The sequence below is a fragment of the Anser brachyrhynchus genome, assembly GCF_964034855.1.
Source record: "Anser brachyrhynchus genome assembly, chromosome: 2".
NCBI lineage: Eukaryota > Metazoa > Chordata > Aves > Anseriformes > Anatidae > Anser > Anser brachyrhynchus.
The window spans coordinates 125,259,469-125,284,237 of NC_137695.1; the positions used below are offsets into that span (position 1 = coordinate 125,259,469).

The window sequence follows — 24,769 nt, forward strand, 5'->3', positions numbered from 1 at the left end:
TCGGGTGATTTTTTGCTTTGCCTCAACCCACTCTTTGAGTTTTCCAGCCCTGCTGCAGCTGTTTCTTCTTCGCTGGCAGAGAAACGAGGCTGTGCCGCCTTACCTCTGCGCTGTATTTCACTTCTGAGGCGCGCAGAAGAGCCGTATTTCATGTGTGATTTAGGTACAAAACGGAGACAGTGCCTTGTTTTTCCAGGTACACTTTGCTCCCATCCCATAAATCACTCTCTGGTGTTACACCTGCGCCTCAGCGTGAGCGCGCCTGGTCTTTCTCTCCAGTCTGTTCCATCACCCCTTCCCATTTCTGGGATAAGGATTTAAAAAGTACGCTTGTCTGCTGATAAGGCGAAGCCTGACTATCGGTACTACTGACTACGGGATTCTGCAGTTACATCAGATGTGTCCTAGTACAGTGTAGCAAAATACTTTTTATTCTATTTTCTAAATTACTAACAAAGGTGGCTTCTTGATGCTGGAATAGTAACACCCATCCGTGCCTCTCCTGTATGTTGTCAGAAAGATTTTAAAACTGACAAGATAGGACAAAAATTTTCAATTTCATCTCTCCTAAATTCACAGACCAACTTAGTTTAACCTCCAAAAACAGTCTTGATCAAAATTCCTTTTTAAATGGCAATGTTTTTTTTTGTGAACATTTTCGTTAACAACCCTAAAACAACCAAAACATCTGAAATGTGCTATATCTTATACCCCTCTTATATCTTATGTGCTATGTCTTATACCCCTCTTACATCTTATAAGAGGGGTATATCTTATACCCCTCTACAGTTGTCCTCCCTCTACATTTTCCTGTCCATAGCCATGAACACAAATATGTAAAATTCCCCCAAAATTCAGAGGCATGCTGCAAAATGGAAGCTTAAGTGAGTTCAGCATGCCATTCTCGCAGCTCCCCCAACAAGCAGGCATCCCTTTCCCTCAGTAATAAATTTAAAATACATCTAAAATGTGTATTGGAACGGCTCCATTCTTGTGTGTGTATATACGTACATGTTAGAGCATAATATTAAGTTGTTTTTTTTAAGACAGAAGAACTGAGATGCCACCATAATTTCATTTCATAGCCACACCTATTTGAGGAATTACTTCAAAGCTATTCCATTGCAGCTCACGAGAGAGGTGGCCAGTTTGAGGGGCTCTCCATCAGCTCAGCCCTTCTCAATCTAAGAAATGAGATGAGAGCCAGAGGAAACCTGGCTCAAACTTGTCTCTTTTCTAGCAGCCAGGTGAGGAGCGCTGTGAGGAGGGCGAGCTGCGTGGGCAGCGAGCAGGGTAAGGGCTGGCCTTGCTGGGGCTGGAGAAGCGTGAATATTTATGCGTGTAATGACAGCGTGACTGATTGCACTCATGGGGAATTGCAGGCTTAAAATGCAGGGGTTTAGGGCAAGCCTAGGAATGGGAATAAGCACGCACGTAAGCAGTTGGGACGTGGCCAACTATTACGGAATACAGAAAGTGAGAGAGAGATTAGATTCAAAGAGACTGAGACCCATTTTGCGATTTCACTGGTGGACGGCTTTGAAAGGGGTTTGCTCTAGCCAGACGGGAGTTGCTGGGCTGAGGGAATCTCTGTGTGAAACCCCGCAGCCTGTGCTGTACAGGGAATAGTTCATGTGGGTCTTATACCTATTGTATGTAATGTGTAATGAACGAAAATCTTAAAGGGAAAGCCAAAACCACTCAGAACCTATGAAAATTAAGTCCTGCTCTAGATCATGTACAGGGCAAAACCCACCCTGAGAAATACTGTAAATCCATTAAAAGTTTTAAATGGGTACCTTGCAAGACAGAAGGAGATGTAAACGTAAGGATGGAAAGGCTTCCCCAGACAGCATCACGCCCTCGAGGCCAGGAGGTGACTTTCTGATGCCGCGCACTGGGGCAGGGATCCAGCAGCTGTCATTTCAAACACGTTCACCGCAGGTACTAGCACTCGTCTTTGGGAATTGTCTTAACAAGAAGCAACTTTTAAAATTCTGTCTTGCTTGACCTGAATATCACAGATGATGACAGCTAAAAATAGAAGTATCATATGCTCTTAATACTAATTTCAGTAATGGAGTAATAATGACAGTTACACATCAGATCTTTATTCATTGTTTTTTATTTTCTTACTCTGATGCTAAATCACTGGCTAGCTTTAGCAGAAGCAAACCGTTCCTCAGAGTTATAGTACCACCCATTTACTACCTGAGTTTTGGAAATCTGCTTCTTTTCAGACGACGATAAATATTTTGTTACTTAGGAGGGAGAATGAATACAAGAGTTAAATTTATTTGATTTACATTTACTAAAGGGCAATAAAATATAAATGATAACAATACACCAAATATTGAATGCAAAAAGACAGATCCTGATTTCTTCATGGGGGAAAGTTTCCTTTCTTATTTCAGAGAGGGTCTCAAGCATGAGATGTTGAGCTGACATTCATACAGAGAAACTCTGTTAGGAAAGATTTCATTCCAGGGGCCATTTACAGCCTATGCTTTCCGTATCTGTACATCTGGATTTTCCTATATCTTGAGCTTTCATTTAATTACTCAAACTAGTGCAAAGCAGCCAAACTCAAGTCCCAGCTACTTAAAGCAGAATTCAAAGTCAAATTCATTTGTAATATTCCCAACCTCCAAATTCATCAGTATGGGTATCATTAATGTTGAGCCTTCTTTCCAAACTACTCCACATCATTTACCAGAAAGTGGAAAAATTAAAGTGGTGGAAATTATATTTTACAGATCTTCTGCAGATGTTCTCAAAAATCATGTGCTCCTTTCTTCTTGAGGTATGAGACCGTTAGCATGCCTCTGCATAATTATTAAGAGTATCCTACACGGAAAGAACCAGCCTTGTGACCTTACTGAGGTCACAAACCAGGTAAGACACTAGCTAAAAAAACCTCCTTTTTTGAGGAAGTTTAAGGAAAAGGCAACCGGTTTAGCCAACCAAGTGCTAATATTTTTACATGCTTATAATATAAAACATTGCTTCTAAATAAATGGGCAGACAACTTGTATTGTGGAATGGTCTTAAAAGGCAGTGTTAAGTTCAACTTCATCTTGTCTGGTTAAAAGATTACAAAGACACAAATTACATATCCAAAGAGATGCCAATACCTTTCTTTTTAAGTTCTGAGGAGAAAAAGAAAAAAAAAGGAAAAAAATCCAATAATGGCCAACTCCTTGCATCCTGTAACTTCTGGCTTTTAGAATTCAGCTGAGTTTTGCCATTGCTTTAGGTTCCTCCTCAACCTACATGAGAGAGATCAGAGAAGACAGATGAGATGTTCATGCCAGATCCACACCAAAGCCACTACAGCTCCTGTCTTTATCAACATGTCTCAGGACCACGCAACAAACTTTCTACAAAGTTTATAATCAGCGTTACCAAAAGCTGCAGATGAAAAATGAACCAAGTATGCTTGGTCTTTACCTGTGGTGAGGATATCAGGTGATGCAGTGAAAGCTCTTTTATTTTTCAATCCCAAACTTGAGGGCAGACGAAAATGAATTGGCATTGTTTGCTGATCTGGGATATTACACGCACCCTTAATACAAAATCGATCAGCTTTTTCCACACGCACACAAAGTGGTGATAGTTAACAATTTTGGCCACATAAATCCGTACCAAATACTGTTAATTTTCAAGTTCCACAAGAAATAAAATCTTACTAATAGTCAAAGCAATTTCTCATATAAATGAAATCAGATAAGACTCGGTCTTTTTTTCCAAAACATTTTACTACAAACTCTGTGTAACTGATTATACCCAACGTTACTGGACATGTAATCAGTGATGAATACGATACTGTAGTATATTAACTCTCTGAGAAAGAAAGATCTTATTGTTCCAAATCTCTTTCTGAATTAAAATATTAGTCTATTGTATGAATCATTTCACAGCTGGCTCTGATTTGTCTTGGTTTCGATGCAGCAATTAATTCTGCTCAGAATTAAGAGAACAGAAAGATACAGTTATTTCTGGAGTCTCTGGTTACAGTGTTATTTGAGATCAAGAGAGATTCAAATACATCTTTTTTTAGCAGTGAACCCTAGAATCCTTCAAGGCCAGGTGACTTAACAAAATAAAAACAGGTTTTTTTTTGTTTGTTTGATTTTTCCAGTCAAAGCAGAATGTATTGGTTACAGTGACGACAATGACCAAAGGGATGTCCCATACTGTGTGGTGTCACGTTCAGCAATAAAAGCTGGGGTAAAGAAGAAGGAAGGGGGGGACACGGGGAGTGATGGCGTTTGTCTCCCCAAGAAACCATTGCATGTGCTGAGCCCTGCTCTCCTGGATGTGGCTGAACACCTGCCTGCCGATGGGAAGCAGCGAATGGATTCCTGGCTCGGCTTTGCTTGCGTGTGAAGCTTTTGCTTTGCCTATTGAACTGGCTTGTCTCATCCCATGAGTTCTCTCACTTTTACCTTCCCCACTCTCTCCCATATCCCACCAGTGAAGTGAGTGAGCAGCTGGGTGGCACGGGGCTGCCTGCGGGGTTAAACCACAACAACACAACACAGACCTTCCCATGCTGACAGATCATACATCTGAGTCCTCATCCTAAAAAATCAATGGGCACATCTTGAACACTGACTTCATTCACTCGCTGTGGGTTTTTTTCCTTCTGCCCCAATGTCAGAACTGTGGGATTGTGTGCCTTTTATAGCTGTATAACAGGCAGTCCTATCTAGTGCTTTATACCCGTGTATGTTAAGAAATACATGGCATTAAATTAACGTAAACCTTGTACTATTTTTGATGTGACATATAAGAAAAATAGGAAATTTTGAAGTTTTTAGAGATATTTTTGTCATGTGGCCTCCACCCTAGGTTTGCATATACTTCATGCATGTTGGATCAAAATCTGTAAATAGCAGTGTTTGCTAAGCTGTGCGTGTGTTTTACAGATCCCTGCAGACTGATCACAGAGGGTTAAAACCCGAATCAGCTGGCGCTGTTCTTCAGGGCCCTTTAGACTTCTGAATACTGCACGTGAAGAGACAGAGAGCAGCCCGTGGGAACAGCAGTAGTTAGCACTACTCAAACACCATTTAGAAGAGGGCTAAGATTTTTTTCTTCTTTCCCTGTGGTTAAAGTCCAAGCCAGGTTTACCCATCTGGAGGTGAATTCGAGGAGGTATACCTGTTACTAAGAGACTTTGAGGGGGTATACCTAGAACCAAGCGGCTTGTGGTTGTAATGCTGTCCTCCAAAACGTAGCGTCTCGTGTTGCTGGATGAGGGCACAATGATTGCCTTTTTGGACCTACTGCTGCCTGACAAGCTGCGTGTGCCATTTGGTCTTCTGAGGCCTGGGGGTAACGCACCTCCTGCGAGAGGCGGCAGGTGAATGCAAGGAACTGTGCTCCCGCCAGCGTGCCGAGCAGCAGGCACACCCCTCCCGACACCAACGTGCGTGTACGATATCGGGGCTGCCAGACAAGGAGAGGTGTGCGCGGTCCAGCTGGCAATCGGCTCCTCAGGAGATGCGCACTCTCTCTCAGCTGTTGGAGAACGGATTTGTTCTTTTCAAAGGCTCAGTGCGTCTATCAGTGCGTGTTGTGCTACTGCATGAAGTGTTGTGTACTGTAAGGATTGTTTTCCTCTTTCCCAGTTCTGGGCACAGCCAGCAGCACAGGGAGCACAGTGGGGGAGCACAGGCATAGGAAAGAATGGCAATTTCCAAATCAGTAGCCTCCAGGTAAGCAGCAGAACTCATGGCCAAAAAGGGAAAGCCTTTTATCTCTGTGATGCGGAATGATGCGGCAGTGCTAGGTACTGCAGGTTTGGCATATATGAAAACTGCTTTTTTGGAATTACCTCTGCTGAAGTTTAAGTTTAGGCAGAAGATAATGGCATTTTATAAAATTTTGCATGTTTTTATTGATATAGTTATCTTTTGCCTTCTAAACATATTAGGAATTACTATGCCAAACCGTAAACATGGATATAGAAACTACCACGAAGGTATGCAATACTGTAACATTAATTTTGGTTCTACAAATGCACTTACACTTACCTTTTCAGATACTACACATCCTCCAGAAAAGGGCAAGCAACCACTAAGTTGACTGAATTGCCCCCTAAAACCTTGCAGGAACCATAGGAACCAGAATCTATGTATATCTGCTCTCCATTCAAATAGTTCTGCCTCAGCAGCACATTTCAGAACTTCACCTCTTCCTCTTTTAACTTCAACTTACCTAGCATTGTGCTGACTCCTCTCATATCCCATCTCATGGCTCTCACATCTCATCAATGGCAAGAAAATTCCTCACATTTCTCTTCCCCAGCCCTCATAATTAATTGCTGATTGATACTTTCTAGACCTCACTAAGAAGATGTTTACATTTTTCCTTCAACACCACCACCAAGGAAAGGCAGTGAGATGGGATGTAGCTGCTGCAAAAGGCACTCCAGGCCTGTTGAAAACATGCTCTCAGCTCTGCCAAAGTGCTTCAGCTGCAATTGCCAAATATTTAACGCACCTAATTCTGAATAGGGTTGGAGTGCTTGCAGGCAATTCAGTGGCTAAATGCAGCTCTAGGATGCAGAGCTAAAATTTCACTTATTTTTATCTTAACTCTTTATTTCCCCTTTTTTTCTGAAGCCAAAGCTGAAGATATTCTTTATTTTTGAGTGTTCAGACGTTTGCTGAAATTGATATTCAGTAAGAGAATGATATTTAAGGTTGCTGGAGGTATCGTTCCCTTCCCTCCCCCAGATAAGAGAACTATACTCTGTAATATGAAATAAATGTATGTTTGGAAGTTATTCTTTGGGTACATGAACATTATAATCTCGGTACCAGCCCTCCCCCCAAAAACTTTGATAAAATAGACCTTAACAATTCTATTTATTGTATTGCCAGTTAGGTTTATATAAACTAAAGCCCAGTACACACGTAGAACATGCACGTTCTTACCTGTTATTGGCTATACGTGTAATTGACTCTATAGATTTCAGGTCACACAAATCACCTCTAGGCATTTATAAATGTATAATAAATAAAATAAATAAATAAAACAGTGATAAGAGCACCTGCCTGAGGGCTAAGAAGATGTAGAATTATGGAGAAAGAGAACTAACACTGCCATCTACAAAGTTCCTCCCCTTTGAACTAGAACTTGAACTATATGGTATGTACATGGTGGCTCGGAGTGTGGCTTATATGTAGTTGGCACAATCCAGGGGAGGTGTTATATGCTGAATATATCATTTGAATATATTAGCATATTTCCAATTACATACCATACACTGGAGAGACAAAAGGTGACTTTCCCACCAAATTCTGAATTGCAAACCTATTACAATATTTAACTTAATGAACATGGAAGTGTGGGCAGAAACTGCTGGTTACAGTTTAAGCTTACAACATCAGAATTTCAACAACTTCTCTACTCAGGGAAAATTAATAACAGCGTTTCCCATTGGAAGGTATTAGGTATCTTTAAAATAGTTAAGTTATTTGTTTTCTTTTAATTACTTCCTGCCAATATCTCTAAGTGTTCAAAACTAACTTCTAAAATCCAATATGAAATTGCTATTGTTTTTATATCATCAAAAAAAGAAAGATTAATGACACATTTCAGTAATCCAGTAATAACTGGCTTTTTTCATTGTTCAAGCTCTATGTAATCCTCAGTGGATCTTAGATGTAGGTTAGAAAGGTATTTAATGCCTGTTTTTCAGTTGCCAAAGGTCAAACATCACCTAGCTTTTATAAAGAAAGAGGAAACATCTGTTGAAATAATTTATTTGACTAACACAGAGGGTAGGATTAAAATTCACTGATTTCTTTGCTCTGATACTGAATTTCAATTAAACAATGTAAGCATTTGTTCAGTTTGACAAAATTGCCTTTGCTTTACATGTGGGCACATTTATGCATGTCACTAATTACTGGATCTGACTAGGGAATACCGTGATTTGTGATTACTTCATATCTGCATACACTCTGAGAAAGAATATTCTTGTATTTTGACTTGATTCTTTTTCCCCTAAATATTTTAAAGAATTCGCAAACCTTTCACTAGTTCCCTAGACTCTTCAGTTTCCATGGAATTCCACTAGTAACAAGACTGAAATATGTCTTAAGGTCAGTGATTACACATGGACTTGTGACGTACAGCAACCTTTAGCATCCAAGATAGAAGTCCTGTTTATAACACTAGGTTTTGAAAATAATAAATGCATGTCATCTGACTGTGGGTCCTTACAATCTTTCTGTGAATCAAAGCCAAATCTTCAAGCCTAATTGTAAAAATATTTCTTTTTTTATATCACTATTTATATATTTATTTACGTTTGCAAATTAAACAAAAACAGACATTTTATTCCAATCATGGAAGACACAATCTTTGCCTTTCTAGGGTCAGAAGGAATTTCAGCATGGCCAGGACAGTACTCCAGCTTCTTAATAGGTGATTTTTTTTATTTTATTTTTTTTCAAGCAAAGAAGCTCCACAATCGAACAGCTTTTTAGCATAATAGAGTCAGAATGCTTTATGTAAAGGGAGATAGCAGAAGTTTTTTCATTGACGAAAATAACTCAGAGGTGCTGTACAAGCATGTTCCATTCTTTGTTAGGACTAAGGGACATGGTAAGTGAAAAACTTAGTTTTATTCAGCCTGGCTCAAAAGACAAAATGCTAATAAAGATGAAGTGCAGGCTGACAGAACACTTGAGTGCATTAAGCTCATTTTAGCATTGAATTCCTGCAATTCTTGTTTTGAAACCTCCACTGCTACGTACCTTCTCTGCAGCAGGAAAAAAAAAATTAAGAATGGGCACATCTGTGAAGTTCAGTTTCTTTTTAGGACAGAATATATCTATTGCCATATGAATAGCAAAAACAATAATTCTAAAGTGATTTGTAATTCCTTCTCCCTTCTCAAAGGAAAGGCAGATATTTTTAGTCAGAAGAAATCAGTAAGAACAAAAAAAAAAGGAATGGAAAGTGATCAGTTGATAGAGAATAAAATATTGTTATATGTTGCTCAATGAAATTTTCCAACCTACTAATAAATTACAATTTGAACGTAAAATAAAATGCTACGTTCAATAATTTAGATACAAAATAATGGCTCTGTCAGTTGAATTTATTTATTTATTTTACCTACAACATTGCTTAATTTTTTTTATAATTTTTTTTTTGTTGTTGTTAGCTAGTAGAGCTGATAAATAACAAAAGTTAATATTAATAATACATAATATTAAAAGTCTGGAAGAAGTGGCGTTAGATCCCACGTACTGATCTAAACAGAAACACTAGTACTGCAGGTTACACTGGAAAAACTCTAGGTCCCAAACTGTACATCCCTGTTTGGAGATTTTATTCCCACAGTTGCATGAGAGCTCACGAGGATGCTTGTATTCCTTGAATAAGGAATACATATGCTAAACTCCAAATCGTTTAAGCTCATCTAACGTCTGAATGTCTGTAAGGCACAGACATCAGATTTCCTCTCTTGATTATCTTGATGGTCTTAAGCTGATGCTACAGGAAAACACCAATCAAGTACATAATACGCTGGAACATGTCCATTAGAAATAAGCTACAATAATGAAAAGCAATGGCTTCTCCTTCGGCATTTTACTACGTGCACGGTATCAGCCTTCACTAGTGTTGCTGACAGTAACTGTACTTCCAAGAATTAACATCTACGTTATTTTACCTTTGTTGAAGATGACAATCAAATTTATATGACAAACTAGTAACACTGGCGTAAGGTTATTACCATCACCTACTCTGCTGATTTATAACCAGACGCTGAAATCTATTTATCCCGTCTTTTACAAAACAAAGACAACAAACGCGACATCATTAAAAAAAAAAAAATTCAGATGAATTTCCAACTGACTCAGCACGAACTGTACAAGCAATCACCAAAAGCACTGCGAGGTAGATATCTGAGGAACATACCTGAGTTTTCCTCTGATTTACTTTTTTTCCATGGTTCTTGGCAGAGGTTCTCGTCCGTGCATCTCGGACAGAATTAAAAAATTTGGTTTTTGTTTCAGAGATGGACTGTAGTAAAAGGGAAGAATAGGATACAGTGTTTCAAAGCCAGCTGCAGAAACCAAAGAAAAAAGAATGAATTCAGTATTCCAGGTCAATTTTAATATTCAGTAGGATTGGTCACAGGTTCCAATACATCTTATTACATTAAACAGAACAATAAAACTTAGAGTACAGTGCCTCAAATTTGATAACTGAGAACAGAACAAACACTTTATATGAAACTATAGGAAGTGCTGCAAACATTGATGAAGTTTAATATTAAAGCAGATATTCAGTCAGTTAGAGTTTTGTAAAAGTGAGTTTACTTCTCATCATTTCTCTTTAATCTTATCTAATAATAACCAGAAGTAATTGCAGTTAAATAACAGTCATTAAAATATTACATTGTAAACACAAAATAGTCTTTTATCTTTTAACACTGATACAACTGATTTATGCTTTACTGCCTGTAAAATAATTATTTACTCTGATGAGAGATTATAAAAGCAAAAACCAAAATAAAAGCCTTCTGACTTTCACTGCATTATAAGCCCCATGGGTGTGAACCCATCTTAGCAGATGAAAAGAATAATACAGATCTCCAGGTCATCAGGTAAAGCAGAACAGTTTTATCCAACAGATCCAAGAAATGGAGATAAATAGTAAACAGTTACCTAAATCAGAATTCCTACAAGTTAAATGTCTTTAGTCTCACAAAAAGAACAACAACAACGAGAGAATTCACACAGTGCTTTTTCAGTTACCATAAAATGACTAGCATGAACACGAACAGCATTATCTCAAAGGGAGTAACTTCAACGACAGCACCTCCTCATATTCAGAAGACAGAATATTACTTTCAGAACCACTGTGGTTCACATACAGCTTCCAAACATTGAGCAGACTGCAGCTTTCTTGGGTCTCAGACTGACAGGCTGAGTGCTTTTCACTCCATGTCTTCAAAAGGAACTGATCTTCATGAGATTTCATGAAATAATAATTTGAGATGATGTGGTTACAATAAACGTGCTCTCTCCTGCAAATTACATATTGCAGTTTATCTTGGGAAAACTAGAGTGTAACTGTCACCAATTTTATTTTATAAGTATGGTTATTCAGATAATTTTGAGTAATTTGAAGTCTAACGTCTGTTTCCAGATCCTGCAAGACGGCAAGACATGCTGTTAAATCATGTGTGTTTTAATCTGCAGTTAACTCAATTACAACAACAACCTCCCACCAATTTTTTAAAGATCCTAAATTTTAATTCAGGTGTTGTTTGCATTTCAAAGCTAATTTGTTTTCCCACTTCAGGAACCTGCTGCCCATTCTTTTAGGTTTAAAGCTTTTTTTCTCCAATATTTCTTTTTCCCAAGTTTAAAACTTACTTCTGCTAGCCATGTATCTTGTAAACGTCTTTCATAGGATTGGCAATATAAACCGATGAAATTAGTATCAACAAAGAGTCTTAAAAAGTCTGATGTATTTTATACATATTTATTCCAGAATGCCCCCTTCCCCCCCCCTTTTTTTTAAATAGATATGGAAAGCAGTATCATGGGTATTTACAGACATTCAAAACATACGTGCTACTCCTTTCCATAATTCTGGGAGGCTGCGGTGGTGAACCAAAAAAACCCACAAACTAGCACTAAAATTAAATTTTACATTGGAAAAATCCAATTTCTACTCATGTGTTTTGGTCTTACCACCAGTGAAAGTCTCATTTCTAGCATATTTACTGTTAGCTGCTATTTTAGAGTTTCTATAATATTGCAAAGTATTGCAAAGTCATGAAGTAAGTGATTAGTTTGCTTACAAAAACGTTGATAGTCTGCAGGTTCATTTGTCATTCTTCCTCTGTTTTTTTTCCTGGCAGCTTTGGAGGCTTTCCAATTCATTAGGAACTGTCTTTCCATTTCTTTAATTTCTTTCCCATCAAGGGATTCTGTCAAAGGGAAGAGAACATTTTCTGTGATACCAGAGGTTAACTAACAGGCTGAACAAAACTGTATGCAATTTGTATTTGCTCTCTTCAAATCTTTTTGCTCTTTTTAGTCTTTCGGTTAAAAAAAATAATAATAATAAAAGCCAGTGATACATTACAGCTTGATACTCACATTTTAATCAGCTGCAAGACTGAGTTGACAAGTCTTAACTACAAAAGAAATGACCTATTATTTTTATAACTTTCAAGGGAAATATATATATTTATATTCAGTAAAGTTCTGAAGAAACAGCATGATCTTACACAAGATATATCCAGAAATTCAGGATATGAGCAAGCCTGTGTAGCTTGGTAATGAAGGAATCCTACTGATCACAAAGACAGACAGATTTGTCTCTTTAAGATTAACTTTACTCACTTTGATGCCATGAGGCTTACGTTCTACATTGCCTTGGTTGCATCTGCATTTTTGAGTCAGACCAAATGAGACAGATACCTCATTTGGACACAGATGTAGATTGCATTAGAACTCTCGTAAGACCCTGTTATTTTTATTGTGCAGATAGGCTTTTCCTTTCTGTTAATAGCCAATGCTTTGTACTCTCAGAAAAAAAAAAAGAAAAACAAATTCTGTAATTACTGCTTCTGAGATAAGTGCCCCCTCTATCCAAAAAAGTAAAAAGTGAGCACATATTTTTTGACTTTTTTCTACAATATGAATACTTGCATACAGAGTACTAAGTTGCTTCCTTTTATGCTCAAATTGTCTGCATCACAGATAATAAGCTGCATCAAATAAACTGCTAAAATAAACTGCATCGCAGGAAGGTTAAGATACATTTGAAACATAAGTGTTAAAAGCTGTTACGGTGAAGGACAAATGGTATATAGCGGGAATTCGAACACAGTAAGGTATGAACTGTACAACTGTCACCGTACAACTAAAACACCTACGCAACTCCTACAGGCTGACAGAGGGGTAGGCTAAACTTATCTTTGAAAAATCAGTTTCACATCTGGAATATGAACACAAAAAAAAAATCGTTCCGTTTTATAACAATCTCACTAATCACCTATTACTAAAACTAATGTTTACTATGGCTACGAGCAAAAGCTGAGTAATAAACTTTGTGCAGTTGATGACATGAACAGTTTTAGCTACATTACTTGTATGTAAAGTAAAAATTTATCATTTGATGTAAGTATGTATGACAGTAATTTTGTCTACATACACAGTGCAATTCAAGAACGGACAATGTGTCAGTTATTTTCTATAACAGTACAGGTTATGAGTGTTTTTTTGGGTTGGCTGTTGGTTTTATTTTTTTACCTAAAGTTTGAGACTGTACAACAACCCTGTCCCTGTACTTCGGCTTGTGGCAGATGGGGTTTCCTGTAAGATCCATTCTGCGTAGCTTTGGCCATTTGTTTAATACAGCCTCCAAATCCTGCAGTTAATACAAGAACAGAACACTGTGATTATTTTCCCCTCTCCAGCGTAGAGTTCAATAGTAACGTAAATTGTTCAGTCAAGCCCAAATCCTGCACACAGAAGTAACTTCACTGAGACTATTCACGTACTTTAATTAAGAATGTGCATTTTCAAATAGAGTGGGGTATAGCATTTCCTCAGTATATCACAATTGCAGAGAAGAAACGGTGATGCAGTTGGAAAACTCTTTCCTTTTAAGGATACAGTAATGCCAGCTATGGAAAATTACTACTGCAGTCCCACCTGTGAGCACCTAAAACAGAAGAATCACCACCTGAAAGCTTGTATGATATATAAAGTCTCTTAATGCAGCCCCATGGTCTCACAGAGCTCTCAGAGTATCACAGTGACCAACTAGATTTTGAAAAATTTGTGGAAGAATAAATATTTTCCAAAGAATGGACTATAAAAAGGCTAAAAATCATAAGCCAAGGTAGATTGCCTATTTACGCATATGAAAAATTGTATTTTACAGGAGGAATGGTAACCCCCAGCCTACAATAACTGTGGGTGGTCAGTTACAGCATTGGCCCAAATAGTGAAATTTTTGAAATATACCTTTCTCCATCTGGGTTTCTGTCTGGTTACCCAAGGGCAGTATGACCCAGATAAAACTTCCTCTGTTCTTTAAGCACAATAAATTCAAGCTAAAAGGATGCAAAGCTTAGCAGATTGGTCCTTTCTACTCAGATACTCTACCTTCTGAAATACTTTATTTTCAAAATTTCACTTAACTGTGGTTCTTGTTATGCTGCCTTATATGTGTGAAAAGCTTAAGCAAGGATTCAAAACAATCTGTATGAATGCAAGAGAAGAGGCAATTTCTTTATGTTGTACAGTTGTAATAATTTGAAAATAAAAATCTACTGATCGTGATCTGATAGATTCTAACTTGCGAAGTCTACAGAATTTTGTAGCTAGATGCCAACAATTAAATTTATAGCAATGTAGATGTCTTTAGCTCCTTCAAATCTAGAAAATCACTTGGGTAATGTGAGCATGAAGAATTCTGGTTTTAGGCTAGGCTATTAAAAATGAAGTAAGATTTCACAATTGTATTTATTTATTCTTACCTGGCCATTCAAGCATTGTTTTTGAAATCTCTAACATGTTCTGGATTTCACTAGAAATATATTTGTTCACGTAATAGTTTTGGAATACAAAATTGTCTACTACTGAAATAAAATGTATACAGTTTAACTTTGATGAATGCATACAAAGAGTCCTGTAGATTTTTGTTAGCTGTTACTTACTTGATAAATGACCCAGAACATGCTTACTCCAGTGTATGTTTATCTAAGAGCACACTAATCCTTTGCTGAAATATGATTACCCTTTCGATACGCTCTAGTTGTTCATTGCCTTCCTGTCTCTAATAAAGTGCTTTCACTTCCCAGCCTTTCAATAAGCTGTACTAAAGGGACCAGACACTCTTCTGGGCAGTCTCCGTTTGATAAATGATCATGTCATGCTATCACTTTGAGGTCTGCTACAAAATACCGACGAGCAAATTATATTCCATCGGGGGGGGGGAGAGGGGGAAGGGCGAGTGCCTTAGCAGGCAGCTGGGGTGCTGGCAATAATGTTCTTACCAATTAATGATGGCCGTTTAAGAATTGGTATTTGACCAGTATGCTCCACTTTTTATTGGAAAAGTCTACTCCAACTGCCCTAACTACATCTACAGACAGCAATTTGTCACCGTTTTGACTGCCTGTCATAATCTGTTTGAGAAAATCTATACTTTCTCTCTTGTTCCTGACTCAATTTTGAAGTGAACGAATTCATCTTTTGTGATATCCTCTTGTCATAATCAATACTGGGCAGAGGTTGAATAAATTAAAGACTTAGGAAATACAGATTTTCATAGGTATTTCTAGCTATATTTTCACTATCCATCTATCCATCCAAACACTCACATAAGTCATAATCTTCCCAAACCTACTGTGTAGTATGTATGTACACATACGTACATACACTCTGGCCTTCTGTAAACAGGAATAGTTTATTAGGAATAGCTGTGAAAAAAAATCCCCTTAGTATTCCTACCTAAATATACAGAGGCCTAGAAGTCCTCATGAAACTAACTGAAGTAAACAAGAAGCTCAATAAGATACAATAATTGCAGTAGCAAGCAACAGAAAACAAAGAAAAGCCAATTCTATTAAAATTGATTATATTCTTGATAACTGGCATAACGTTTTCTTTCTTTCTTTCTTTTCTTTTTTTTTTTTTTTTTTACTTGTGGTAGCTAGTCACAGTAAGCTACTTTGCATGAACTGGGGAAAATTACTTAATTTCTGTCCTGTCTACTGTTCAGACTACATTATATAAACTTCAGTCATGTGAAACAAGGTCATAATCCTTGATGTCTGTTAATTATGCTAACAATTCCCTGAATTAGCCAGAACCTTAAGTGCTTGACTTTACTAGCCCTAATTTTCTACTATGCTGAAATCAGCATGGCATCATTGAAAACTGAGGGAGTATGTTTTTGATTTTTTTTAATAAAGATGTGAAAAAAAGTAGATAAATGTTTGATATAAAGTAATAATACTAATTATACAAAAATGAAGAAAAGTCCACATGAGGAAAAGCGTTTCATGCATTTGTTAGGGTTTCACATTTCCCTCTTTTGCACAGATTCCATTTTATTCCTGCATGCCATCTACCTCTGCTACACAGATCACTGCTGTGACCAGCCCTGCTAAGATCTGGGTGGCTCCTCTACAGCTCCCTTCCCGCTGGGTGCAGCACAGCTGCAGACAGACTCTCCACTGCTCCTCTGTTTTGTGGTACCACCATGGTCTCGATGCCAAAAATTCCTGGGGATGTTCTTGATAGCAGTGATGGGATAGTGGGGATAGGAAAGCAGGATTTAGAGCCTTTGGCATGCAGAAGAGGTATATTTCAGAGTTTTGAAAACATGGGAGCAAGAGAAAGGGGTAAGCAGGCAGATTGTGTGGGAATGAAAGAGCCTTTGCTGTAAGCAACAAGCTCAGCCTGCAGAACCTATTAAGTGTATGTAGTACAAGTGTGTAGTCCCTAGTTTTTTTCCAACTATCAGTTGTAGAATAATGTAAACCAAGGAATCATGAAATTCAGGAGTGCAGGAAAACTGAAACATACTCAAAACTTCTCTCAATTATTTTTTAAAAGTTAGTGGATCTATAAGATCATTCTCCTGGTAGCTGTTCAGTGTAAGTTAAAGCATTTAAGCAGAGCTAAAATTGCCATTTTTAAAAGAAATACTTTGCATGGCCTACTGCTTATTCAATGCTTTTTTAATTTAAATAAGAATTTATATTTGTAATAACTGGACGTACTAGTACATAATCTCTAAAACAGTAAATGTAGCTGGAAAGCTGGATATCCAGCTGTGTTACCCTGTAAGTTTGTCACATTTAATACGGTCATTAATATTAAAGGTCTCAAAGAATATGAATAGAAATACTCTACCTGCTCCATATTTTCAAAATTTTGAGATTGTTTATAGGAAACACAGGACAATCACTTTCAAAATTTATCACAGCTTGATCCAAGTGTAACTGATAGCAGGAGCAGTAAATAGCTCAAATGCTAACCACATAATTTTTCAAAAGCTGTGACCTTATAACACGGAAATCTAAATGTTTGATTGATTTGGATAAATAGTAATTCTTGTCTATCTGATGATAGAATAATGAAATGCAATAATTAACTAAATACCATACACTCAGTTACTGAATAATGCAATCTTTTTATCCACTTATTCTGTTTGAGAAGATACCATTTTTTCCTCTGAAACACTGAAAATGCTGTCTTTAAACTGGCAACCTCATTCTTAGTAACAATCACTTGTTTGGCTATGACAATCTTTTTTAAGATCATCACAACTGAAGTCTCTTGTACTTAAAGAAGGAAGAAACAATTAAAGCCACTGTACTAAGCTTTCTTTTGAATAGACTCATTTTTGAGAGGAGTCCTTTTTGAAAGACTACCTATTTTAAAAAGCTTTCAGTTATTTTGATGTAGCCAACACATTCAATATGGTTTTAATTATCTAGCATAAGCCTACATGAATTGTACTTCTATATGAATTCAGTCACAACCACCAGCCAGAGACACAGCTTGAAATACAAGACATTAATAATACCCTAGTTAAAAAAAAAGGAAGAAAAAAAAAGACTGCATCATTCATCATTTTTAAATATTAAAATATAAAAAATTAAGAGTCCAAACAAAGTATATTGACCTAGGTATTTGCTAAATTATGCACATACAGTACTAGAATCTCCTCAGTAGCAAACAGAACTGCCAAATTCAATGTAAAAGGCATTATGTGTTCTAAGAACTAGTAACCATACTTGTTTTAATAATTACTAACCAATGAAAGTTAACTTTTTGTGAAGAAACAGAATGTACTCAGTTGATAGATGCATGCACAACTGCTCTTTGCATAGGATTACAGGACATTCGGACATCCTAGATAAATGGTTCTCTATTTTTAATCTCAACGAGATATTTGGATGAGAAAAACATGCTCGGAAAGTCAGAGGTTCAGTAACTGTAGAAGTAAAGTTTATTTTTACTCATCTATATTGTGATAAAGATGAGTTTGACTATTGTTTTAGTCATCCATACTAAATAGTACAAATATTGATTTTAGTACCTTCATATGTTGAAGTTGATTGTCAGCTGCTCTAAGATAAGAAAGATTTTCCAGAACTGCCAGCTCTTCTAATTCATCAATGTTGTTATTGCTGATATTCAACACAGACAAGGATTTCTGGAGGAAAAAAAGCAGAAAATTTTTTCATGCCATGCATGACTCAGTTGTAAATTTTTACAGAAAATTGTCTTAACAAGCAAGCGAATGAAGCAGAAACAGATAGATGCAACTACCTCATACACATTGTTTTCTGTTGACTTTGCATCTTGTCCTAAAGTGCTGTTCATTTTCATTTTGAAATCAACCCAAAGTAAAGTTATTTCTCTACTATTTCAGGAATTCTTTACAAATGCAGATTTTTTTTTTTTTCCTAAACACATTCAAATGCTTTACAGAGTTCTGCAAGTGTTAGTAACTCTACGTTTGAAGTAGATTACAGACACAGAAATTGACTGTTTTATTCCATGGTTACATCTGAACCACCTAGAGCTCAAAGCCATATCTGATACCCATGTAGTCTCATTTAACAGCTGGATTATCCTGTTATTCTTTCAGGCTTGATACTGCCAGCTTCGCTGTATACATCTCTCTACTCCTTGTCCCTTCTTTGGAACACTAGTGAGTCACATAATGCACTTTGCCTTTCCTAACAGGCAATAGTTGCAGAGATCTTTACATTCTAGGTAAGAAGTAAATGCATTTCAGGTTTCAGGAAATACTTAATGTAGTTTCACATAAAAGTAACAAGAAGCTTGTATCTCTAGAAAGTGAAAAAGAGCACCTAATGCAGTGAGTTTAGAATTATACCAGATATAGTACTTACCGTTGGTTAGAAAATGTCTGTTTCAGCAGTATATATCTGGAAACGTAACCCTCTTCTAAAATCTGAGCTACGAACAAGATCTGCCTTTCAGACAAAAATTACCAGTATCATCCTGATATACACAGTGTGACAAGTTCATCAGACAAATGATTCGTGATATTGTCATCAGCAAAACATTTGCTCACAGTGCACTGAGAACTATATGGCCCCATGTTTTTGGCCAAAAACAGGAGAAGATGATGAAGTAAGAAGCGATGTCTTAAAAAGGGACAAAACAGTTAGTGCCTACAGGGTAAAAACAGAATGTTTTCACATGTAACTTTTAAAAAGGTGTTACATGGTTAAGGGTGAAAAGTGTTTCTCAAAACAAAACAAAAACAAAGCAGCCCCCCCTCCCTTCCCCAAACTTAAATAAAAGCTAGGAAGAACAAAATGCTAGTGTGTCTATGCCAGGATGCTGCAAAACACTGAAGTGTATGAGTTACCATGCTGGGAAAATCGCAGCTGTATAATCTCTCTCCTTTCATCATCTCTCCAGAACAGAGGAAACAAAATAAAAGTGCTGTCACAGGAATGGCCCATTTCTTTTAAAGGAAAATAGCAATACATGTCTTGGATTAATTCTTTTCAAACCAGCACAAATTAGAGCTAGGTAAAATGTTTATGATATACACATGAAAAGAATTCACTTCTCAGTGAGCATTCTTTGTTCATCTTCACAAAACAGATCATCAAGCTCTGACTGCATTGGGAGATACAGCAAGGTGATTTTTTCTTGGAGTATAAAACTACAAACATCAGTAAATAAAGTCTAATAAATAAACTAAAATAACTGATTCTGATAAATTCCTACCCTCTTTTTTTTTTTTTTGTTTATTCACATTCTGTTGGGGTAGTGCATCCACACATTTCCTTACTTCCTCTTTCTCTTCATTCTCATTTCCATCCTTCACAGAAAAATAAATGAAGTTGTTAGAATCTGCTGGACTCCCTGCTTATATGACAACTGGGATGGGAGTCCCTTGATAGAACTTTTAAGGCTGCTACCAATTAGCAGAAAAAGAATACATGCAATGATCAAGTCCTAATTATTTCTCCTAAAAACACTACCTATTGATTAATGACCCATTGAAAACCTCAAAATGTACTTACTGCCAAGGACCTAAGAGATCTTGGATCAAAGAGAAGCTTTTCGCCAAGGGGGAGATGTTGACTTTCAATATGTAGCTCCCTTATCTCTTCTAATTTATCCAAGCCCTCTACTACAGTGATGTAGTTACCCCCCAAATACCTGAAAAATAGAATCCAAAATAGATTTAAAATCCTTTGAACATTAAAGTGAACACAAGGCTTCAAAATACTTAAAAAATAAGCACAACGTGCAAGTAGATCATATAGCTGACAGATCAAAGTCTGTTTTAGAAATTTTATGTATTGATTCTATTATTATTAAATAGCTGAAAAAAAGGAAAACAGTTTAAATGTCAGTATGTTATGTTATTACTTCACTCATTATATCATAAACACTTCATTGAAAAATCAATTTTTATTTGAAATGTGAAATTTAACAACTTAAGGGATCTTAAAAGGCTATATCATTTTTGAATTTCTTAGTGTAATAGGTATCCTTTTACCAGCAAAATAAATACATGATTTTCAACTTACAGTTTTTCGAGGTTTTTCAGTGATGAGAGATTTTCTATACATGAAATACAATTGTTTTGAAGGTAAAGGTGTGTTATATTTGAAGCAAAGCCCAAGTTCTGGATTTGACTGATTCGGTTATCATATAAATACAGAACTCTAAGATTTCTACACAAAGAGATGTCACCCTGAAATAAAAAAATAATAAAAAAAAATTAATGCTATAAAAAGTGTATTCACTACCTGCTTCTGGAAGCTGTTGATTGTTTTTATGCTTAAGATCTGCTGCATTGTTTCTACATTTTCACCTTTAACAAACACTTTAAATGATATTTTTCCTAGAAAGAATGAGTTAGAGTCAATAATAATCTCTGGCATAGATTTATGACAGAAATCTGTCGTTACTGTTCTGCTGTACAGAAGCTGAGGATTACAGCTGAGGATCAGCAGGTAGATCACATTCTGTGTGACTTCATTCCCTCCCCTGCCTTCATCTGAATGATTTCAGAAAAGCCCAATTGTTAGTGGAGTTCTTTCCGTCAAATCTCAGTGATGTAACAAAAACCATTTCTTGGCGAAGGAGTAATGATTCCTACAAAAACTTTCACATCAATGTATTTTAATATATTTCTGATCCTAAGTTTTCACTCAAATGTGAAGTTTCTTTCTAAGTATCCTTCTTAAATAACCAAAGGATAGCATGTTTTTATAAGGGTTTCTCTAAAACTTCTCTATGGCATCTGATGAACTAGTACTAATCAAATGGACTGATCAAATTAACAACTCACTATGCCAAAAAGTGAGCTGAATAAAACCATTTGCTTGCATGGGTCTGTTCCCATGGAACAAGGTATGTAAATCTTCTTGACTGAAATCACACTTGTTTTTTAAACAGAAAACCATTGCACACAACAATTCAGTTATTCGGGGTTCAGCAGTTTCAAAATGTGCTCAGTATCTTGAGGGGACTTGAATTAACTCAGGACTTACTGAAACCTTATAAATTTCACACTGTTAAGCTCAGACAGAGGACTGGGTTAAGTTTGGAGGTTTAATCTTTGAAAATAAAAAGGTCTTTTTTTTTTTTAAATGAATAAGCCCCAGGGAGCAATTAAAAAATGTAGATTTTAACTTGTCTAATTTGAAAAAGCCATTACACCAGTCCAAATCCGTTAACCTCTCTTGGTTTATATCCTGTTCCTGAACTCTGCTTTCCTTTTTCAGACTTCCCCTGAAATCTCTGGAATAAACCACAGACAGATTGAAAATATTTTGCTGCAAATTAATAACTCTTTGTAAAATTACCAAGAATGGAAAAAATACAGCATTAGAGAAAATAAGCATTGCACTTAATAGTATGTAATATCATTATTATATCCTTAAAAAAATAAATCTGATCTGCAAAATTACTATTTCCTTACATCTCCCTCTATTCCACACTCCATATTTTTTATAAATGTAACCATCAATAAATACAAATCTTTAAATAAAAAAAATAATAAACTGTTGCTGATAATCTTTTTTTTTTTTTTTTTTTTTTATTGTTAAGCTTATACCTATGGTCTCCAAAAGCACTACAACTAGTTTTCAGTATGGCTAGGGCACTGCCTTCAAAGTTCTGCAGCTACTGATTCAGTGGCAACAACCTGGCTGTATTCAGTGGCTAATGCGGTAAGTAAGCAAAGGTATTATTTCTATACTGGTGATATCCTGAAAGGCCCTTTACAATGTAACAACTGTATAAAACAGTCAAAATAGCAAATTGTTTACATTTTTAGAGCTGCAGATTTCAATAATAGCTCTGTGAATTACTGCAATAATATTTCACCTTAACACTTCAGTTCACCTCTCTTTCTTGTATCATTGCTTACATGGATTTTCTGTTTTTTTGATGAATCGCAAAAAATAATGCACTGATAATATCTTTCTTGTCTATCACATAGTTGAATATATTTCTACAGTTTCTGGTAGGTAAAATATTTCAACAAGATTTTTGCAACAGAAATAAAAAAGTGTCAGGTCAAGAAATAATTTATTATTAATGACTAATAATACTGTTGGAGTTATAGTCACTTGCTTTGATGTTTTATATGAAAATTTACAGCTAAAAGGTTGTTTACATATTTCAAATGCATCTGCATTTAAAATCAATTTATACACTTTTAGGTACAAGCAGTTTTCTACAAAATAACATCACTTGTGATAGTGAAGCATGTTTCCACAGAAATAGGCTTAACTACAAATAAACAAATGTTAAAAAAACATGTAACTGCTGTAAAATATAAACTTTGCTTGCAAGTCTTCACAACTACAAGCAACTCATCAGAAGAGTAACAACAAAACATTTGAATAGACAGGTTAAAAGGAATAAAGAGAAATAAATCTTACAATTGCATCTATATTTTTATCTGATAAATTCAGATGAGTCATTTTTCGCAGGTACTGTCCGAAGTCCTCTTCTTTGCGATTCTTGTTACTGAGGTTTTTAGCAATTAGGTCCGTCGTTAGTCGAACCATAATTCCGTAATAGGCCAAACTGCTCTACCTCTTTTAATATCACTAGGTGTATTGCATGTGCTCTTCTATGAAGCTTCATAAAATGCCTTAAAAACAAAAGCAAAATATTACACTACTTGCACCACATGTCTTAAACAAAGCTGATATGTATCCTTCAAATCTGACATTTCCCAACCAAGTCTTTTTGCTTACCATGACACATCTGTGTAGTGTTTGCTGCTTATAAAAACCTCACCTTTACTGCTGTATTTTTTTTTCAAACTTTTAGTGTATTCAATAGCATTTAAATGCATCATTGTGATATTTGTTGTTTCAATGTTGTACCTTATTCTTTGTCTTTTTCATGTGGAAACCTGAGCACAGCGATCCACAGGGAAGTAATTCTCATACACAACTAATTAATGGCAGCTGGTGAGCTGAGGACTAGATAAAAACCACGTAGCTGCTTATGGCAGGTTTTATAGGGCTATGATAACTTAGAGGAGCGGAGTTGGGGGGGAGGGCAAGACGCGTTTTGATCTGGCTGTGTAAAGTCTGGGGATGAAAACACCGCAAGGAAAGGAACTTGACCATGCAGTACAAATAGGCTGTGTTTTTTTTTAGCCAGTGCATGATACAGCCCCCATCAGTGCTATCAAAACGGAGGAGGAGCGAGCAAAAAGCACCCAAACGCTCATCTCATGCAGCCACATAAACCAAGGCACAGAGAACCCACCTTATCAGGATTACATTTATGAGAAACTGAGGAAAAGCGAAGATTAAAACCTTAAACCCAGAAGAAACTTCCTCCCTCCCTAAGCAAGGCTGAAGCTCAGCAGTACCCCCTTGATCCACGCGCAAAAAAAATGATTTCATTTTTTTATATAAAGGTGGGGAGAGCAGAAGGGACATAATTTCGTTTTATTGGGAAGTGCACTTGTTGTTTTTTATCACGGAAATACCTTCCGGGGCCTTTTCGTAGACCTCCTAGCAGCAGCAGGGGTGGGGGCTCTGTGAGGACTCGGACCGGGCCGGCATCACGCAGCCCCTCGGGGGTTGCCCCGGCAACGCAACGCCAACAGCGTAAGGCGGGGGAGCCGCTCCGGCCGCCCGCCCTCGCTACCCAATCAGCGGCGCGGAGGGCGGGGAGCGCGGCTGCGCAGCCGCCGGGGAGTCGACGCCGTTTGCGTAAGGGCTGTGGGCGGTGGGGCTGAGGGAGGTGATGGTGGCGGGGTGCTCTGGCTGCCCGGCCCCTCGTGTGCCTCCAGGGGCGGGCTGGGTGCTGGTTCTGTCAGCGGGGTCCCTGGGGGTAGAGGAGGCCAGTGGCCAGGAGATTGTCAAGAGGAGGAGAGGAAGCTTTGAAACCTGTTAAAATAAATGGATGTTGAATACCATTGCTGCTAAGAGCTCGTTGCCTTGCTAGTATTTTATTAATGCCATGGGCACTTAGGTTTTGGTTAGCTGCAGGTTTTCCATCTGGTGTTGCCCCTTCTTGCTGTGTGTCAGCCGCTTCTTGTGAGCACAATTTCCTGGCAACACCAAAGCTAAACTTGAGGGGTTTGTTTCCCCCCATGTGTAAATTTAATAGATTGAGTGAATACCGTATTTTGCATAATCATTTCATTAGAAAAAGGTTGGGTAATGTTTAATATGCTTTTCCAATGAGGAAACTTTTTTTTTTTTTTTTTA

General features: G+C 37.1%; 1 protein-coding gene and 1 long non-coding RNA gene across 12 annotated transcripts; one reads left to right on the forward strand and one right to left on the reverse strand.

Moving 5' to 3' along the window:
- Positions 1 to 26: 26 nt before the first annotated feature.
- On the forward strand, positions 27 to 9,938 carry LOC308190770. 6 transcript variants are annotated; one of them, XR_013947484.1, is made up of 5 exons: positions 61 to 196; positions 1,047 to 1,247; positions 2,757 to 2,895; positions 3,257 to 3,468; positions 4,142 to 9,938. It is a non-coding gene; the product is annotated as an uncharacterized lncRNA (long non-coding RNA). The 6 variants fall into 6 exon arrangements; XR_013947480.1 differs by lacking the exon at positions 4,142 to 9,938 and having other exon boundaries at positions 27 to 163; positions 3,257 to 3,659; XR_013947481.1 differs by lacking the exon at positions 4,142 to 9,938 and having other exon boundaries at positions 29 to 163; positions 1,086 to 1,247; positions 3,257 to 3,659.
- Positions 1,323 to 24,193, reverse strand: PPP1R42 (protein phosphatase 1 regulatory subunit 42). Of its 6 annotated transcripts, XR_013947478.1 has the most exons (10): positions 24,043 to 24,193; positions 22,973 to 23,187; positions 20,606 to 20,772; positions 20,093 to 20,231; positions 18,118 to 18,234; positions 13,305 to 13,422; positions 11,846 to 11,974; positions 9,949 to 10,096; positions 3,135 to 3,269; positions 1,323 to 2,034 (listed from the first exon to the last, which is right to left on the reverse strand). XR_013947478.1 is itself a non-coding variant. In XM_080582438.1 (9 exons), exons 2-8 carry the CDS (start codon positions 23,099 to 23,101, stop codon positions 9,966 to 9,968), a joined length of 930 nt encoding a protein of 309 aa, XP_080438564.1. In that variant the 5' UTR covers positions 23,102 to 23,187; positions 24,043 to 24,193; the 3' UTR covers positions 1,324 to 2,034; positions 9,949 to 9,965. The 6 variants fall into 6 exon arrangements, 5 of the variants coding, with proteins under 5 accessions (XP_080438564.1, XP_080438563.1, XP_080438565.1 ...); XM_080582438.1 differs by lacking the exon at positions 3,135 to 3,269 and having other exon boundaries at positions 1,324 to 2,034; XM_080582437.1 differs by lacking the exon at positions 1,323 to 2,034 and having other exon boundaries at positions 2,891 to 3,269.
- Between the last annotated feature and the right edge of the window lie 576 nt (positions 24,194 to 24,769).

What these genes read in the sequence shown, in the direction of transcription:
- PPP1R42 (XM_080582438.1), bottom strand. Translation starts at nt 23,101, where the DNA reads ATGGTTCGACTAACGACGGACCTAATTGCTAAAAACCTCAGTAACAAG. An exon ending in TGTACAGTCTCAAACTTTAG is followed by an intron (nt 11,975 to 13,304) that starts GTAAAAAAATAA and finishes TCCCTTTGACAG; the next exon opens with AATCCCTTGATGGGAAAGAA. An exon ending in TGCAGACTATCAACGTTTTT is followed by an intron (nt 10,097 to 11,845) that starts GTAAGCAAACTA and finishes TGGTTTCTGCAG; the next exon opens with CTGGCTTTGAAACACTGTAT.